Source organism: Delphinus delphis, chromosome 4, assembly GCF_949987515.2.
Source record: "Delphinus delphis chromosome 4, mDelDel1.2, whole genome shotgun sequence".
In the NCBI taxonomy this organism is placed as follows: domain Eukaryota; kingdom Metazoa; phylum Chordata; class Mammalia; order Artiodactyla; family Delphinidae; genus Delphinus; species Delphinus delphis.
The window spans coordinates 106,809,297-106,829,204 of NC_082686.1; the positions used below are offsets into that span (position 1 = coordinate 106,809,297).

At 41.5% G+C, this 19,908-nt stretch overlaps 1 protein-coding gene across 6 annotated transcripts in view; it reads left to right on the forward strand.

Moving 5' to 3' along the window:
- Window positions 1-9,017: 9,017 nt before the first annotated feature.
- The window catches only part of VEPH1 (ventricular zone expressed PH domain containing 1), a 218,207-nt gene continuing 207,316 nt past the window's right edge, over window positions 9,018-19,908 (forward strand). For 5 of the 6 annotated variants that reach the window (XM_060011229.1, XM_060011231.1, XM_060011232.1 and 2 more), the window contains exons 1-2: window positions 9,018-9,148; window positions 17,054-17,348. In XM_060011229.1, coding sequence (XP_059867212.1) covers window positions 17,211-17,348 — 138 coding nt within the window. In that variant the 5' untranslated portion in view covers window positions 9,018-9,148; window positions 17,054-17,210. Of the gene's footprint in view, window positions 9,149-12,707; window positions 13,253-17,053; window positions 17,349-19,908 lie in introns of those variants that run through there. The other variant, XM_060011230.1, reaches the window with a different exon arrangement.

The window sequence follows — 19,908 nt, forward strand, 5'->3', positions numbered from 1 at the left end:
ATTAATCATTAGAGAAATGCAAATCAAATCTACAATGAGATATCATCTCACACCAGTCAGAACACCAGGCCATTTTTTGATGGCCATCATCAAAAAATCTAGAAAGAATAAATGCTAGAGAGGGTGTGCAGAAAAGGGAACACTCTTGCACTGCTGGTGGGAATGTGAATTGGTACAGCCACTATGGAGAACAGTATGGAGGTTCCTTAAAAAACTACAAATAGAACTACCATATGACCCAGCATTCCCACTACTGGGCATATACCCTGAGAAAACCATAATTCAAAAAGAGTCATGTACCAAAATGTTCACTGCAGCTCTATTTACAATAGCCCGGAGATGGAAACAACCTAAGTGTCCATCATTGGATGAATGGATAAAGAAGATGTGGCACATATATACAATGGAATATTACTCAGCCATAAAAAGAAACAAAATTGAGCTATTTGTAATGAGATGGATGGACCTAGAGTCTGTCATACAAGTGAAGTAAGTCAGAAAGAGAAAGACAAATACCATATGCTTACACATATATATGGAATTTAAGAAAAAAAAATGTCATGAAGAACCTAGGGGTAAAACAGCAATAAAGACACAGACCTACTAGAGAATGGACTTGAGGATATGAGGAGGGGGAAGGGTAAGCTGTGACAAAGTGAGAGAGTGGCATGGACATATATACACTACCAAACGTAAAATACATAGCTAGTGGGAAGCAGCCGCATAGCACAGGGAGATCAGCTCGGTGATTTGTGACCACCTAAAGGGGTGGGATAGGGAGGGTGGGAGGGAGGGAGATGCAAGAGGGAAGAGATATGGGAACATATGTATATGTATAACTGATTCACTTTGTTATAAAGCAGAAACTAACACACCATTGTAAAGTAATTATACTCCAATAAAGATGTAAAAAAAAAGTAATATAACATTTGGAAAGCTAATTTGTAAATTTGATCTAGTGTACATAAACAGAACACTGAATCCAACATACAATCATATTTTGAAAGACCATATGCTGAGACATAAAACAATATTCAAAGCATTTTAAAGGATTGAATAGAGTGGATTCTCTGCCTAAAATGGGGGAATAAAAAGGCAACTAGAAAATCACTAAATGTTTGGAAATTAAACAATAAACTTCTAAATAAGTCATGGGTCAAAGAAGTCATGATGAAAATAGAAAATATTATGAACTCAATAATGATAAAAATACCACATATCAAAACTTATGAGTGACAGCTAAAACTATGCTTAAAAGAAAATTTAGTTTTAAAGGCAAATATGAAGAAAGAAGGAAGGGTGAAAATCAATAACCTCAACTTCAAATTCAGGAAAATAGAAAAGAACAGCAAAATAAACCCATAGAAAGCAGAAGGAGGGAAGTAATGAAGAGTATAATATCTATAAATACAATATAAAGGAAATTTTTTAGAAAACTAAAAATTATATATGGCTAAGCTAGTCATTCCAAGGGACTAGGGGAAAAAAATGTAAACCCAATAAAATTTGTAGAAAAGAAACAATAGTGATAAAAGCAGAAGTTAATGAAACAGAAACTAAAAAGAAAAATAGGACTGACCAACGAAACTGATGCTGGTTCTTTGAAATGACTAATGGCAAAATGGGTTAAAAAAATCAGAAGGGGTTCAAATGAATAAAAAAGAAGAGGAATATAAATTGGGGGGGATGGATAAAACTGTCCTATTTACAGATGGTAAGATTATCTACATTCAAAAGTCTCTATAGATAAACTTTTAAAACTACTAAAAGTATTCAACAAGGTTTTGGATACAAGATTAATATACAGATTTCTTTAAGGCTCCCTTACACTAAGAATAATAAAATAGAAAATGTAATTAAAAAAAAGAATCACAAAAAAATTATACAACAGTACCTAAGTTACAAATTACCTAGGAGCAAATCCTACAAATATGTGCAAGAACTTCATAAAAAAATGTTATTGAATAACATAAAAGAGAACTTGAATTAACTGGAAATTGTACCTTGCTCATGAATTAAATAAATCAACACTGAAAAGATATCAAGGGACTTCCCTGCTGGTGCAGTGGATAAACTCTGCACTCCCAATTGAGGAGGCCCGGGTTCAATCCCTGGTAGGGGAACTAGATCCCACACACATGCAGCAGCTAAAAGTTCACATGCCACAACTAAGGAGCTGGCGAGCCACAATCAAGTAGCCCGCCTGCCGTAACTAAGACCCAGTGCAAATAAATAAATAAATAATTTTAAAAAAGAAGTCAGTACTTCCAAAATAATCTATAAAATTCATTAAAATCCATATAATTTTAATTACAATTCTAATCAAAATCTCAGATTGATTTCTATGAAAAAATATTAACTGAGTCTAAAATTTATGTGGTCAACAAGCTGTAAAGGCCAAAGAATTGCTTACACAATTTCAAAAAGAAAGCACAAAGAAGGGGTACTCTTTCTATACAATATTAAAGACATATGCAAGACATATTAAAGATATATGCAAGATATATTAAAAAGCTAAGATCATCAAAACTGTGTAGTATTGGCACAGAGGAAAACAAATAGGCCAATGGAACATAATAGGTACTTCTGAAATAAACCCAAACATATATGTAAATGTGGACTATAACAGAGCTGGTATAATAAATCAATGGGTAAAGAGCAGACTATTTACAAAAAGAAATCATGCTAGAAAAATTATATATATATACATACACATATATGTATATACATATATACTAATAAAACCAGATTCCTACCTCACATTATAAACAATAAATTTTGCATTAAAACCTAAATATGAAAAATCTCTATATTAGACATTAAAAATATGAACCATAAAAGGAAAGATGAATTTTTTAAAAGCTGAAAGCTTCTATTCTAATTTTCTACTCTATTTGTAGAAATGAAGAAAGATTGGAATTACCCAAACACCCATTACTAAATAAATAATGCCATATCCATACAGTAGAATAAAATGCAGATTTAAAAAGAATGAATTGGACTTCCCTGGTGGCACAGTAGTTAATAATCCACCTGCCAATGCAGGGGACACGGGTTCGAGCCCTGGTCTTGGAAGATCCCACATGCCGTGGGGCAACTGGGACCGCAAGCCATAACTACTGAGCCCACGTGCCACAACTACTGAAGCCCATGCTCCTAGAGCCCATGCTCCGCAACAAGAGAAGCCACCACAATGAGAAGCCCACACACCTCAACGAAGAGTAGCCCCCGCTCACCGCAACTAGAGAAACCCCACATGCAGCAACAAAGACCCAACGCAGCCAAAAATAAATAAATTATTTAAAAATTTAAAAAAATTTTAAATAAAAAAAAATAACGAATAAGCTAGAGCACCATGTTATACTGTTAAGTGATTGAAGTATTATATACCTATAGTATCTGTAGTGATGTCAACTCTTTTATTCCTGATACAGGTAATTTGTGTCTTCTCTCTGTTTCTCTGATTGGGCTGGTTAGAATTTTTTTGGTAAAGGATATGCCTCCTTACCAGTACTAGGAAAATTAAAAAAAAATTTTTTTTTACCAATTTAACAAGAAAATAATTATATCTCAGCCAAATTGATTTATTTGCTATATATTTCTTTGTTTCTGCATCAGAATTCTTTTCAATTACAGAATTACTGTTTTACTGATGCTTTAAAAAGGAAGCCTTTATTCATGAAATTTTTATTGAAGTCCTCCTCTGTGCCAGATAGTAGGCTAGAGCTGGAGTTTCTCAGATAAATTAAAACCTGGTCCCTGCCCATAAGGGTTTGTCAGCTAGTGGGAGATAATGAGATTAATATGGTAGCCTTCTGTACAAGTGCCCTGTGGAAACAAAAGTCGATAAGGTCAGCTCTACTTGGCATGAGTATCTTTACAGAGAGGAAGAGGTAAGAATCATGGTGAAAGGATGAGCTGGCACTTTAAACAGACCAGGCGTTCCAGGTAGAGGGGCTGCCAGGTACAAGGCACAGTAGCAAAAGGGAGAATGATGGCTGTATCATCGTTCCTTTTTTTAGTTGCAAGCAGTGGAAGCAGTTTGGGATTGATTAAACAGAAATGGATTTTCATTAAAAATCCATATTAGGAGTTCCCAGAATGCTGGGAGGAGTGAAGGATCATTGGAGAACAGGTGGGGAAGCCCCTTCTGCTCCTGCACTGGGAACTGTGGGGAAACCACTTCCAGCCTGGTCCCACAGGTGCCTGTGTTGAGCCAGGACCATGACCTTGCCACCACTCCTGCCCATGAAAGATGGATGTTTCCTTTACCAAACTAAATGACAAAGTGGGTTCTACACAGTTATCCTTCATCAGGTTGTTCACTTCTAAATTACAGTCTTGCATGGAGAGTCTGATTAAGCTTAAATTACCTTCCTTTATTTACTCAAAGGTTATTCAACAAGTCAGGTCCATACTATATGCCAGACACCAGGTTGAACTCTACAGAATCAACTGAACAAAGTTCCTACCTCCATGAGGTTTATAGTTTTGGAGGAATGGTAAGAAAGAAGTGTAATAAAAATTTTTTACAAAGAAAGAAGTAAATATGTGTTGGAGGAAAACATATATAGTATGTCAGGTGACAGTAAGTGGTATGGACAAAAATTTAAAAATAAAACATGCAATGGGCTTCCCTGGTGGCGCAGTGGTTAAGAATCCGCCTGCCAATGCAGGGGACACGGGTTCGAGCCCTAGTCTGGGAAGATCCCACATGCCATGGAGCAACTAAGCCCATGCACTATAACTACTAAGCCTGTGCTCTAGAGCCCACAAGCCACAACTACTGAGCCCACATGCCACAACTACTGAAGCCTGCGTGCGTAAGAGCCCACGCTCCGCAACAAGGGAAGCCACCGCAATGAGAAGCCCGTGCACCGCAACGAGGAGTAGCCCCCACTCGTTGCAACTAGAGAAAGCCTGCACGCAGCAACGAAGACCCAATGCAGCCAATAAATAAATAAATAAAACAGGAACTGAGACATGCAAGGGAGGCAGGGAATGTCACTGTTTTATAGACAGTGGTCAAGCAAAGCACGCTAAGGTGATATGTGGGTAAACATATGAAGTCAAGGAGCCAGCCATAAGGACCTCTGGGAGTAGGGCCTTCCAGGCAGAGGAAACACAAATACAAATGCCCTCTGGTGGAAATATATCTACTGTGCCCAAGGAATAGCAAGGAAGAAGAAAACTTTGTGTAGCTCCAGTGTGGCTGGAGCAGAGAGAGCAAAAACAAGAGTGGTAGATGAAGTTGAAGACAAGGAGGAAGAAGGGGGGGAAAGCTGTATCATACAAGGCTTTGCTGATCATTGAAAGGACTTTGGCTCTGAGTCAGGGTGAGATGGAGAGCCATTCCACCGGAGAGTATTGGACAGAAGGGAGTCAGTTTTGACTTGCATTTTCATAGGATCATCTAGATGTTCTGTTAAGACTATATTTTAACAAGGCAAGAACAGAAGCCAGGGAGCTATTGCAATAATCCAAGTGAGACATGAAATAATGGTGTTTGAATCACAGTAGTAGTGGTAGTGAAGAGAGGAGAGTGAAAGGTGATAGGCTCCTGGATGTGTTCTGAAGGCACTGGCCTCACTACACAGGGCTGTGTGCGCGCGAGTGGTGCAGCAAGCCTGAAAGGGGGTGGGAGCCAGATTACAAAGCCCTTTGTATACCAAGTAAAGAAGTTCGGATTTCATCTTCAGGCAGTGAGCTGTCACTTACTCATTTTTAAGTAAAAGAGTCATATATCATATTTTATTTGAGAAAGCTAATCAAAGTTGAGAATGGAATTGAAGGGGCCATGCTGGAGGCAGGGAGATCTGCTAGGAGACTTCTGTCACTATCCAGATAAGAGAGGATGAAGAATTTAATAGACAAAAAAAAAAAAAAGAATTTAACAGAAACAAAGCTATCTAGCTATCACAGTGGAGAGGGGGGAATGGTCATGTATTAGTTTTCTATTGCTCTATAACAAATTGTCATGAACTTAGTGGTTTAAAACGGCACACATCTATTGTTCCACATTTTCTGTGGGTCAGGAATCCAGGCATGCCTTAGGTGGGTCCTCTGCTCAGGGCTTCACAAGGCTGCAATCCAGGCGATGGCTGGGCTGTGTTCTATGGAAACTTGACTGGGGAAGAGTCCTCCTCCAAGTTCACTCAGGTTGATGGAAGAATTCATTTCCTTGTGTCTGTAGGACTGAAGGCCCTGGCTTCTTGCTGGTTCCTGGCTGGACGCTGCCCTCAGTTCCTAGAGGCCTCCCATAGTTCCTTGTCACGTAGGACCAATTACTTCATCAAGCCAGCAAGGAGAATCTGAGAGTGAGTCTGTCAGCAAGATGGAGTCCCAGATAACATTAGGTAATCATGGGAGTAACCTTCCACCATCTTTGCCGTATTCTATTTCTTAGAAACAAGTCACAAGTTCCACTCACACTCAAGGAGAGAAAATTACACAGGGTATGAACATCAGAAAACGGATCATTGAGGGTCACCTTAAGATCTGCCCACCACATATAATAAAGAATGTGGAGGATACAGAATGGACAGGATCTAGGATGTGACAGGGTCATTGTATGTGAGCCTTGTGGCTTGTGGGATCTTAGTTCCCTGACCAGGGATTGAACCCACGTGCCCCCTGCCCTCGCAGTGGAAGCGCAGAGTCCTAACCACTGGACTGCCAGGGAATTCCCACTACCACATTTTTAAAATCAAAGTATTTTTTATTTTAATGAAATAGACAATAAACCTAGCCCCAGGTCCTTATTCTCCTTTTCCTAAAACAAACGAACAAACCAAAAAAAACAACAAACAAACTCTTGCAGTTCAAGCCATGTGTTATTTTGCTGAGCTAAAAGGAAGTTCCTGGACCTGTGTGAATTTCTGTGTTTCTAATGGACTCTTGCAAACCTGGGAGACTGAACACAGAAATGGTATACCTGAAGCAGTGTGAGTGGTTTCAGGTAAGAAAAATTATTTATAGAAAATGAAATCATCCAGAAATTCTCAGTGTTTATATATAATTTACACATTTAAAGCCATTTTAGAATTTATAGATGTTCTGTAAAGGAAGCATCTTAGTTTGACTGTGGTTAGAGATTCTTTATTTCAAGTTTGCCAAGGGGGTGTGGGAAGGGGTGGAAGTTGTGCAGAAACGGGAGCGGGGAGAGCAATACTCTGTGGAACTAATTACCCAAAGGAATTTATGACAATTGTACATGGATGGATGGATTCCATGATTAGGTTTATTAAGGTCACATAGTACGTGACTAGGATCCACCAAACAAGTTTAGGTGGTTAAAGTGGAAATATTTGGGGAAGTTAACATATAATTGTTTGAAAAGAATTAATTTGGAATGTCCCAGTTTCAAGTACACTGAATGACTACATTCCTTGTAGGCCTTTCCTGTCTCTACCTGTTGTCTGTGGAAGCCTGTGGTTGTCACTGAAGAGGCCTGTTTGACAGAGGTGGTTGTCCACTTCCTTTGCAAGGAGCTGCCCTGTGGGGACCCAGGAGAGCCCATCCACAAACCTGTCTTTAGCTGATTCTGTCCCGTAAAACTTTTTCAAAACAAATGGCAGAAAACCCAACCTGAAATCACTTAAGCTATAAAGGCTTACAGTGAAGGGTGGCTCTTGCCAATATCAGAAGCAGCTGGTTTAAGAGCTTAAACAAAGTCACAAGATTTGTTTTTTGGTGGCAAGAGCAACCAGACCTTGTATCACATCATCAAGTCTAGCAGGAAAGACTCTGTCCCCCCAAAGCCAAACAATCATCTTTATCTTGACTTTCATTGGGCTGGAAGGGGTCATACACCTCCCCTAAATTAATCACTATGATTAGGAGAATCCAATTCTCTGATTGGCTAAGATCCAACCTGTTTATGTAAATCAACTCTATCTAAAGGACATCATTTCCAAGGAAAGTTTGGGTATAGTTTTTACCAGAAGTAGGATGAGTGGATGTTGGGCAGTAAACACAGAAGAAAGTCCTCTTCACCCCATGAGAATGCCTTTTAACGGAGCCAGCAATTTATTTACACGGTAGCATGATTGCCAATGACATGGAAACCTTGATATCTGTGCAACTTGTACAGTTGTACAACTTACATCTTATTCTCCCCACCACACTACCCCACCACACTCACATACTTCATTTGACTGAAAGCTCTAGTTAGAAGAGGCTCAGAAATATTCTATTGCTTTGTGTGCAGGCAAAACCTCAGATCAATAAGTATAGAAAGCCCATGTCATGTACATAAGGGGAGAGAAGTGCCTCCAGATACAACAATCCACTGGGTACCACCAATTAATTTATGCATTAGAGGTTTGAAGAACACTCTCCTTAAAGGAGAGAGAGATGTAAGGATATGTAGGACTGCTTGTAAGGGATCCTCAGTGTATTAGGCCTGAGAAGAGGAGTTCCATATTTGGATGGTAAGAGGAAGTGAATTAGCAATTTGGATGGGCACAGGAAGGGACAGTGCTGACTTGGAAAGATCTCTAGTGCTACTAGATGCTTCATTCAGTTGTTCAGGGTTTCACTAGCAATACTAATATAGTTAGATTGTTTGCTCATTGAGACTAGTTATTTTCCTTCTCTTGTGGTATTTTTCTTCTCTCATATTTGGCTTAAATACTATCTCATTCCACTACATTCCTCCCTCCATCCCTCCCCAGACCTTTTCACTGATGCCTGCCTGATAAAAGGCCCCACATCTGATATTAACCTAAAAGTTCCTTGATTCCTTAGAGTGAGCTATTCATTAACAGCACCTAAATTACTGGTCGTTAGGCAAATCTTCTAATTCTTTTCAATCTACGGATCTGCTCCGAGAGGCTTCTGTAAATCTACTGCAGAAATAAGTGAAGCTTTGTGCCAGTTGTTAGCCCTAAGCAGAAGTTTGAAAGAGGGAGGAGAAGTTACTCATTTGCTCGATTCAGCATGGTGAGTCCAGGGGAGGGAATCAAGTGTACCTCAGGCTTGACAAGCAGCTCAGGAAAACACGGCTGCTGCCTGCCGACAGGACAGAACTAGGCAGGGGCGACTGGGCTGCTTCTGAGCATGGTCGTGGGTTCCTGCCGAATTGCTCTAAAGATCAAGCATTTTTCCATCTATTTCCTATGATGGCCAGAGTTTCCTGTGCTAAGAGGTACGGCTGTCTTCTTTCCTGTCCTTTTGTTCAGCAAAAACAAAAGCTAATTAAAGTAAACGTCAGAAGCGGTACTGGGGCAAGGAGTGGGCTTCGGGACTGGGGCAGAGAAACTTCCAGCGGCTGTGGCTGATTATGCAGATAAAGTGCATTTGGGAGCTGTGTGTCTAGCCATGTATGCATGCTTTTCAGTTATTATGATAAAAAAAAAAAAGCAACCTCTCTGTGGGTTATTAAAACATGTCTCTAGGCCTCTGGAGCAGAAAACTGTGCTTCTAGATTCACAGAATGTGCATTTTTGTTTTACTCCATAATAGTCTAGGCTCATTTCTATTTCATACTTTCGTTTACCTCAAGAAACATTTTGCAACCAGCAAAGAAACTGGCTCTGCCTATGATTTTCAAAGAAAATTCAGTGGCATCATTACAATCACTGGGTAGGACAGTCACCATTATTGTTTGTTGTTGCTGTCATTTTTTTCCCTTGATGTTTCAGATACCTTACAAATCATAACTGAATCTAGCCACTTGTTTTTCAAATACATATTTAAATTGCTATAGTACTCAACTGCTGAATTCCATGACATTTATATATGTTTTCAATTTAAAGACTAGAAAAAAAAAATACTTAGGGCATTATTTGAATTGGTCATGCAGTTGTTTAATATATGAAATTTAAATGTAAATAAAGATACATTTAACATTGAATTTTCCTTGTAATTTGCAACTCTGGATATGTTCTCTGGAAAAGCAAACCCAGAAAATTGGAATTAAAATTTTTTTGGTGAGATTTGTATCAATTCCAGAGCAAACGTGTCTTGTGAAGTCAAAATTTACAAATGAAAATTGATACACCTTGAAATCATTCTGACAGATCACAAATTCTTGGTTTAGAAAGTTTGCTAGATGTTTCCTTCATTCCTGATGAAATGTTTCCTATCTATTTGTGTTCTCATAAGTTGCAATACATTTTCAAAATTAAGTAGAATTTTTTGAGCTCTTGCCTAAACAGGTCACCAAACCTATTTTTTGTATGCGCCTATGATAACAAGGCTGCTACAAACTTAGACTGTATGAGTTCTAGCAAAAACACCAAGGGTTGAGTCCTTTAGCATCATTTGGAATAACCCAGCCTCAAAGGCTTTCAGTAGAAGTGAAGTGTAGCAACATGTCACAGCAGAGGGAGCCAAGAGACGCCCAGGGAACAATAGACATCTTGTGGGAAGGGCTGAAATGTATGCGGCCCATTCCCATGGGAACGCCTGTAGTTCTTTCACACTGTGTGAAAAAGATGCTCCTTGAAAAGGATCTTTAATCCTTTCTTTCAAGGGAAAATCTGAGAACTTTATTGAAAGTTTCTAGAACCCAAATGGGTCTAAGTTAGTCACTGGGCATTTTAAACACAGGTGAATAAAATTAGAATTTTTGGATGCACAGTAGTGTTGTCCAAAGCATAATGTAAATAAATATTGCTGTTCTAGAATTGTCTGAAGTGAAGAAACCAGAGAATATCCTAACCTGGAGTTGGAAGCTAGAGGCTCATTTCTTCAGAATAATTTGGCTTCCTGAGATAGTTATGTTTATTGAAATCCCCCCAAAAGTGGTATCCCAATAGCTGGGCGATTAAGTCCTCTGGTTCAAGTGTGTTTTCGTTTAGCAGAATCTACTGATGCATAATAGAGTAAACCAGCAATGTCTTATTAGCCCCCATTCAGCGTAGGTCACCTTGAAAAGTCATAAAGAACTTTTCCCTCTGGTGCCCTGGAGGGTATAATACCCTCCCTCCTTCCTAATAAACATGGGAGTGAGCGTGACACTTAAGTAGAAAGCTCAGGTATTTGGATTACCTGGCCACAAAAAGTCTGAGATACATTGTATTTCAGTCCATATCCGCTCTGTAAAAAAATTCACTGTTACTGTTTGGCCATGGTGGGGACAGCATCATAGTAAAGCTGTCTCTCCAAGAGAACAAGGCAAGTTTGCCGAGAAATCAACAGGGACACATACAAGATAGTGTATGACCTGCCCAGATATAAGACGGGGGGAGAGTACAGCTAGGATATAAATATGACACAAATGGGGAAGACCTAGGCATCTTTAACGCTGTGAATTCAATGTCAGGTAGCAGTACAGTCATTGTTAGCATTTACAAGGTATGGCACGCGGACGTGTAAACAGGAGAATGACCTACAAGAATAATGATATTATTAAGGATATGATTGCTGTCACTGGTTGCCGTACGCCAGATCTGTGTGAAACGCTTTACATAATCTCTTTAAACCTCCCAACAACCCACATCACCATCCTCAGGTGTAAATAAGGAACCCGAGGCTCAGGGAGGTTGATTAATCTGCCCAGGTTTACACTGCAGGTAACGGCAGAGCTGAGCCCAGATGTGTCCAGGTCCCCCTGCACTTACCACTCTGCTCTTCTTACTGGGTCCCCATACTCTGTCCAATTCTGGACCCTAAGCTCATTTAAAAATGAAAGAAAATTGAATAAAAACTAGTGATAAGTACCGTGAATAATGAATAGAGGATGAAGAAGAGGGAAGACTAAAGAAATATAGTCTATTCCATTAAAAGGAAATAGAGTACAGCTACTGTATCAGAAAATTATCAGTGAGAGAATACACCTTCTCACAGATGACTAGGTTCTCTATTTTTTTTTTTTTTTTTTTTTTTTTTTTTTTTTTTTTTTGCGGTACGTGGGCCTCTCACTGTTGTGGCCTCTCCCGTTGCGGAGCACAGGCTCTGGACGCGCAGGCTCAGCGGCCATGGCTCACGGGCCTAGCTGCTCCGCGGCATGTGGGATCTTCCTGGATCGGGGCGCAAACCCGCGTCCCCTGCATCGGCAGGCGGACTCTCAACCACTGCGCCACCAGGGAAGCCCTAGGTTCTCTATTTTTATAAAGTAAACTCTTTAAGGGGACAGTCCTCCACATGTGGATGGCGTAAAAATAGACTGACCACCAAGTGTTTAGGAAGATTTAAGAGGTTATTCTCCTGAAGCATATGACCTGGTTCAGTGGCAGGTGTGTGGCCACCCTGAGCACACACCTTTATGGGGTAGCACCACTGGGGAGACACCTGCAGTGTTCACATCTTGGTGATCGTGCAGATGAATTTATCTGCAGCACAACTTTTTGTGCACTTTGTCAGCAGATAGGTGAATCCATGGGACGAGCAGACCTACTATAGGAACAGACAAGCTAGGGGTAGAGAATAATATGGTTTAAAACATGTTTTAAAGATGTGTCACTAACTTTTGAAACAGTAAGGAAGGGTTTAGGTACCTTTTTCTCCTCTGCAGTATCAACAGATGAAGCAGATAAACATTTTCTCTGAGTATTGCTGCAATATTTAAAGTACCAATCTAAGTCTGATCCAAGAATCTCCCAGCAAATAAAGTGGGAAAAAACAGGGTATGCATCTTTGTTGGGTGAGTTTGTTCTCTTTATTAGCAACTTCCTGCATCCTGAAACTTTCAACAATGTTGATCTAGAGGCAGAGCAAAAGTATGACTTCTTTAGGAGCTGTGACTCTTCCTGAATAAACTCTCAGTGTTTCAAACTCTGTACGTGAAATCTCGAGGGCGAGGGAAGTGTTAATTAAGCTGCAATTCTCCTCCCTTCCGGGGAGGGGAGGGGGGTGGATGTTGAGAAATGGCTCCGATAGCCGTCCCATTCACCTGCTTGAGTTCCTATTGAAACCGTGTTATCTGCGTGGCTTTTTTTTTTTTTCCCCCTCCATTCTTCTCAGGGAAAGTATAGATTTTCATGAACACAGGCAGTTTTGTTTTCGCTGTTAAAAACAACTCCACTTTACTGGAGCAGGCTTTCTGTTTCACCCCAGGAAACAGAGCGTTTCACTCAGAGGTAACTCTCCACTGGGTGAGGCGCAGCCTGTCACCTGACCAGCTCCAGAGCTGCCAGTGGCATTCCTAGAATTCTTGAACCCGGCACCGCAATGAACAACTTCAGGTTCACTGAGCTGAGTAGATTCCACTCCCTGTGCCCTTGGAGTCCGCTGCCCGAGTCTCCCACCCAGTCTCAAAATAGACCGTTGAGTAGCAGCAAGTGCGCCTTTGAGGAGTAGCACGCAGGTAAAGCGCGTTTGGGGGGGACAGCTGGGACTCCCCGAAATGTGTTGCGCATGGTTCAGAATAATTTCTCTTTTTGGGGTGTCTGTTTCTCCATACAGAAACCCGACTTGTCAGTCAACATCTGCTTAAAAAATGTAGACTGAATAATGAGAACCTGGGCGTCAGATTAGGGAATGAAATTAGGAGGGCCAAAGGCGGGGATGAAAAGGAATTTTATAAGCCAGTTTTTGTAACATAGAAAGTAGAAGATTTGGAGGCTGACCTACTTGGATGTGAATCTTGGCTCTGTGTGTAACCTGGGGCATGATGTTTAACCTCACCAGTCCTGTTTCCTCTTCGGTAATCATATCTACCTGCAGGGTTGATGGGAGAACTGAGAAGAAAGTGTCTAGTGAAGAACTTGGTACATAGGAAGTATCCTAGTGTGTGTACATACGTGTGCTTGTGTGTGTACGGTGGATGCATATGTACACCTACATATAGGCCACAGGACTATGACATTCATAAAAGCACGAAGTTTCTCAGAAGATGAGGTAAAATTTGATCCGGCTCTAACCTTCTGGGCTGTTGCAAACAGAGCAGCAAGAGAAGCCAGACACCTGAGCAAAACATTGACCGGAGCTGCTGAAAAATAAATAACATGCCCTGTTGATTCTTATCCAGGAAAGGGAGGACTGGATAAGGATGCAGGGTGCTCTTTAAATGAGGACAGATGGAAGGGAGGCGCTCAATAATTACCATGCACAGTCATGTATGTACCTACACACAGTCCTGAGAGGGGCTTTGTCCTGGGAGACCAACTGCTTTCAATCCTGACTCTGCAACTTACTCTCCAGGTCCCCCTGGACTGCTTGTTTTCCTCTCTGGACATCAGTTTCTCATTGCATGGAATTGTTGTGAGAATTCAGTGACTTGTTATGTGGGAAACTCTCAAGAGTAGTGCCTGACACATGGTAAACACCCACTAAACATCAGCTGGTGGTGTCATTATTTTACAAAGTGCTCTTTTGTGTGTTATCTGCTTTGATCTTCAAAACAACCTGATGAGGTAGATGAGGTGTGCCTTACACACGTTTTGCAGATGAGAAAACTGAGGCTTGGGGAAGGGCAGAGCATGAACCAAAGGCCCCATGACCACTGACTGGCTGGGCTGGAACTTGAATCTGGGGCCCCAGACAAGCAGGTGGCTTAGTATGTACTCAGCACACATGCACTGAATGAAACCTGAAAGTTCTGGCTAAACACCATTTCCTCCACAGACCCATTCCTTGTCATCTTGCCCTAGGAGAGATCTCTCTCTCCCTCGTACTTCCCCAAACTTCCTTTTGTAGTACCTCGGCGACTTTTCTCTGGGTCATCCTTGTAATGTAGAATGTTTGGTACAAGTCTCCTCTCTCCCTCCTCCACCCCTGGATGTGTGAAAGTTTTCATGTATGGCTATGTGTTGAATAACAATGTTGCACATGGTGGACACACAAGAGTAACAGCTGCAGTTGGAAGCATGAACGTGGGACTCCACACCAGGTGTCACTGCAAGTGTGAAAAGAAAAGAAGGAGCCCAGGAGAACCCTGTGGGTGCCCCTCTCCCCCAGCATGTATTTCTGCTCCTTCTCGAGTTCCAGCTTGAGAAGCTCTGCCATGTCTGGGGCAGCTCAATCTGCTTCCAGAAGTGCCTGATAGTGACCAACAAGCTGACTGGTCAAGGTGAAGTAATTTCCATCCAATACCTTATTTTCCTGAATATTATTTCACAGAGACTCTGCCATTGCAAATACCTGAGTGGGAGAGGGCGAGGGGAGCAGGGGAAAATTCAGGAAAACACTGCCCTAATTTTTCTTGTAGATATTGTAATTCACCCCTCCACATTTGCCAGGATGCAAAGGTCCTTTGTAGGATCCTCACTCTCCTCTCTCCCCATCCCCTGAAACCTTCCCCACTCCTCTCGTTCTTTTCTCATCCTCTAAGCCTCTCTTCCTTGTGACTCTCCTGCTCTCTGGTTGGCCTGAATGCCAGGGTGTAGATGGACAAGGATGCAGGGTCAGTGTAGGAGGCAAGAGGAATTCATCTTCTTGCTTTATGACCCTACCCATATCTTCACCCTCAAATGTTACTAATGAGGTTTCTACTCCTAATGGTAGCTTCACGTGGAGTCTTACGTGTCATCATCAGTCCACAGCAGTTATTGACTGGGAGCCCAGCACTGGAGTCTCTGGGTCCAAATCCCAGCTCTCTAATCTACTAGCTATGTGGCTTAGACAAGTTATTTAATGCCTTGCGTTCCTCACCTGTAAAATAGGAATGAAATAGCCTCATACAGTTGTTATGAGGATTAAACGAGTTAATGTTTACAAAGCATCCAGGATCTGGCATATAGACAAGCATATGTAAGTATTGGGCGTCATTTTTCTAAAGCTGGTAGGTAGTGCAGAAGTCGCATGTAGGCAATACTACCCTTGACATCTCTTCACTGGCCTGTAAATTGCACCATTTGGAATACTACAGATCGCTTCTTCAGTTAGGTGCCTGATGATGGATTTGGCTTGTGTTCAGAGAGCATGTTGTATGGAGAGTATGTAACTTTAAAAGTGCTTTCAGCACAGAGAGGTGCTGCCACAGTGATAGCTCACGGGGGGACACCCAAGGGAGCAGCAGACTTTCCCTTTTCACACTCATTCTGGGGAACACATTCAGACTGAAACGCTGGGCAGAATCGCTTATGTTACATAAACTGCTTATGTTACATAAATCAGTCTCAGCTCTCGCTCTTGGAACAAGTGGCTGCATTTGTAAGTTACCTGTATGTATGAGGTAACTCCACTCTAATGTAAACTTGGGGGGAACCCACTGGCCTGAGAACAGGAGAAGAGCACTGCCACAGCTACTGTGAGGCCTCAAAGAAGTCTTAAACCTCCCTGGTTATGAAATGATTGCTAAGGTCTCTACCAGTGCAAATGGTCTATGGTTTTATTAGGCCCAGAAAGGAGCTGATGAGAATAATCAGTTATTTAATTGGTACCATTGCCTTACTCTCTGTGGGCTGTTAATTAAGTAAGAACTACAATGGGACTTTATTATTTCAACTTTGGGAATAGAGGGAGGATTGCCCGATCCTAAAACCCTTCCCCTTTAGCCTTCATTGCAACGTTCTCACCTTCAAGCTCTGTGTTCAAGTTCACGCTCACGTTCTATAGAGATTTATCTGGTCTCATACTCCCAGGCAGAGTTCTTTATTTCATAGCCATTTGTTTAGAGAGCACATAAGAATAGGGCACCTTCTGGACTGAGGTTCAGGAAGCTCCTGTTGTCAATACAGCCAAGAAGCCCCGCCAAGGAGGTAAGTTAAGCATTGGTTTCCACGTCCAGGAAACAGGCAGTGGGTCTAAAAGGTGTTTCCTGTGTTCTATCTTCCTTTCATTGCCCTTTTCTGTTTGGTTCCCATGGGAATCTGTTTGGGGACAATCTGGCAAGTATTGGGCATATTTGTTGCTGGTCCACTTGTTTCCTTGTGGCAGGGAGAGAAGGACAGGATATGGAAAGGATATAGAAAGGGGAAAAGTAGGGGATTTAAGCTGCTTTTTGAGGCTCAAATTAAATTCTGGAGAAATAGAATCATTTTTGACAGGACTTTTTGAGACAAAATAAGGAAAGAGTTCTTTTGAAGATCGTCAAGCCAGAATCTGTGATCCCATGCACATTTCCAAATGTCTTTGTTTTCCTCTCTCTCTTCTGGGCACCAAGTTCACATTCTGAGCTCATGCCATCCTACTAAAGGCTATCTTGTGTCATTTGTTTCTCTTGCAGAGCGTGTCAAAGAAGACCTCAAAGTCTGGAGAAAAATGACCTTTCAAGGAATACGAAGTCTATGTCCTGCTACATGTTTTTGTCTCACTAGCCTCTGGTGACTGAGACACATGGTCCTGGGCCCGCAGACAGTCCATTGATTGTCAGACCCCTCAGCATGCATCAACTCTTCAGACTGGTCTTGGGACAAAAAGATCTTTCACGAGCCGGTGACCTCTTCTCCTTAGATGACTCTGAAATTGAAGACAGCCTGACAGAAGCCTTGGAGCAAATTAAAATCATTAGCTCGTCTTCAGTAAGTAAACTCGTTCTTAGACTAGACCCCTGAAATGACCTATTCCGGAGCTAAATGACTGTACATATCCTGGGGAAAAAGATCTTTGCAGAGGAAAGAGGAAGGACCACTCATGTTGGTCTCTCTTAACCCTTCTCTGTGGTTTAGCTGGCATCTGAGAAATAATACCAGGGAAGTCTTTGACTTGGGGAGCACCCAGACCACCTTTTGCCCATTCACAGAGACCAGAACTCTGGAAATGGCAGACCAGAGTGGAATTCTCACAAAAGGCTGTCTAAAGGTTGTTTCTACATCCTTGAAATGACATGGAGAGGAGAGGGAGCAAATCTGGGGGAAAGCAGACTCACCGAGCTGCACAAGAGCAGCGCCTGAGATGGGGGTTAAATAATGAAAGAAGGCAAGGTGACACCTCCTGCCACACAGGTAATACGAGACCAGGACAGCTATCTCTCTGCTGCCAGAAGTGACAGTTGCCCAGGGCTTAATCACGCTGATTCTGTTTGCTTCTGTATAATCTCCATTTTTTGAACCTTTCCTTTGCTCCTTTTTCTACACGCCCCCCCCACCCATTTAATTCAACTCACCCGTTATTAGCCCCCAGTATGATTAGACAAACTTAAAATCTCCATCAACCCTCCCATTCCTTCGCTTTTCTTCAGTGTCAAGATTATATATCCTGAAAGCACTTCTGAAAGAGAGCGTGTGTGGAGTGCCTGGCGTGGTCGGATGTTGACCTTCTTGACTGTGCTTGCAGGTTGGTCCCATTTCAAAGGCCAAGGCCACCAATTATCCCCTCCCATCCTCCCAGCTCAACAGTGTTTTTGCCAACACTTGGCACAAACACCCACCAGGCAAAGGAAAGAGACAGGACTCCAGCCATAAAATACTGAATAGCAAATATGTACATATTTCAGAGATAACAGCTTTCTTCCATGTCATAAAAGATGCTTAAAAGGCATAGCAACCAGTGCTGCTTCCTCCTCAAATCTGTCAGCACGTTCTCTTGTTGGCTGCCATTAACGTGCCAAGTCCGCCCAGTGACAAGTGAAGTCACTGCCCAAACACTATTTTTTCCTCAGGTAATGTCTTTGACAGCAATTACGTGTCCAGAAAATTAATCAACTTAGTCTGACTCAGAAAACAAAGTATTCCTGGTACATTTCCGCTTTCTGGGTAGGATTTGTGTGCTATTTCCAGCAGTCCCTTCCTTCATACTCCTCTGGAAATAAACTGGCTGAATGTGCTACTGATGTTATCTAATCTAATGAAAAATATGTGTATGTATATCTAGGTATCTGTATCTATATTTCCCTGAAGCCTATTTCCACTAGAGGTCACTAGTGTCAGTGATTTCTTCTGTTTCTTCATCAATTGCTTTGTCTCACAGATGTCAAATTCAGAATTTCAGGACTGGTGAGTTCTATTATGTGTCCCCACTTTTAACCATTAAGGCTGGCATGTCCTTTGTCATCAAGAGCACTGTCCATACTTTAAGCCCTCCACTTAGCATCCCACGAGACAAGTAGGTCTGGAGAGCTAGTAGTTCTCTTGAGATCTACATCTACTAATTTCTGTCACATCCCATTTCTTCCATTCTCTATCTGTAACCATGGCACAGAGTAGATAGGTGGCAGAATAAAAAGAATAATTTTTTTTTAGAGGAAATCATGCAGATCATTCCAGTTTTTAAATGCAGGGATCATGTTGATCGATCCAGTTTTGAAATTTGCTGATCAATCCTGGTTATAAACATGTCCCTGTTTGGCATTCCTTCCCAGCTCCCCTCCTTTAAAAGCCAGTTCAAGTTTCATTATTCCTGAAATGATTTCTAGTGGTTCTAGTTCTTAGTGGTTGCCTCTTTCTAAAAGGACTTAATTGCCCTTTTGCATTATGCTTTTCTTATAGAAAGTCATCTATTCATATATCCTCAAGTGCAATCTCTACATGGGGGAATCCAGGATCTATGTTTTCAGCCTTCATATCTCTCGATGAATTTCAAGCTCGTACTAATTGATATCCATCACCTCAGATTCAATATATCTAAATTAGAAGTTGTCACCTTTCTTCCAGTTATACTACCCTTTTCCTAGGTCTCCAGGTTTGAAACCTGGAGTCATTCTTGACCTCTTTCTCTCACTCTCGCCTTTTCCTGTAAGTTCTGTAGGCACTGCATGAGAAATGCCTCTCATCTGCTGCTTCCCTTCCCTTCCTGCTGCTATCACCTTGGCTTAGGCTCTCAAACTAATTGATATCCCTGCCTTTGGCCTTGCCTTTCTCTAGTTCAATCTACTAACAGTTACCAGCTTAAATTTCCTAAGCCAGGTTTTATTACATGTCTCTCTATTGTTCAAAGTGTATCCATGATGCCTCAATACCCATGACATTCAATGACCAAGGCCAGTGATCAGTCCCCTGGACGACCATGCCAACTCTATGGTTACTTCCCTGTTAGCTGCATCCCATCCTTCCCTTATAACCAAGATCAGATAAATATTCCTTCTTAGGCCTTTCCTAATGACCCTGGGTCTCAGTAATCAATTCCACTTCTCAATTCCTCTTT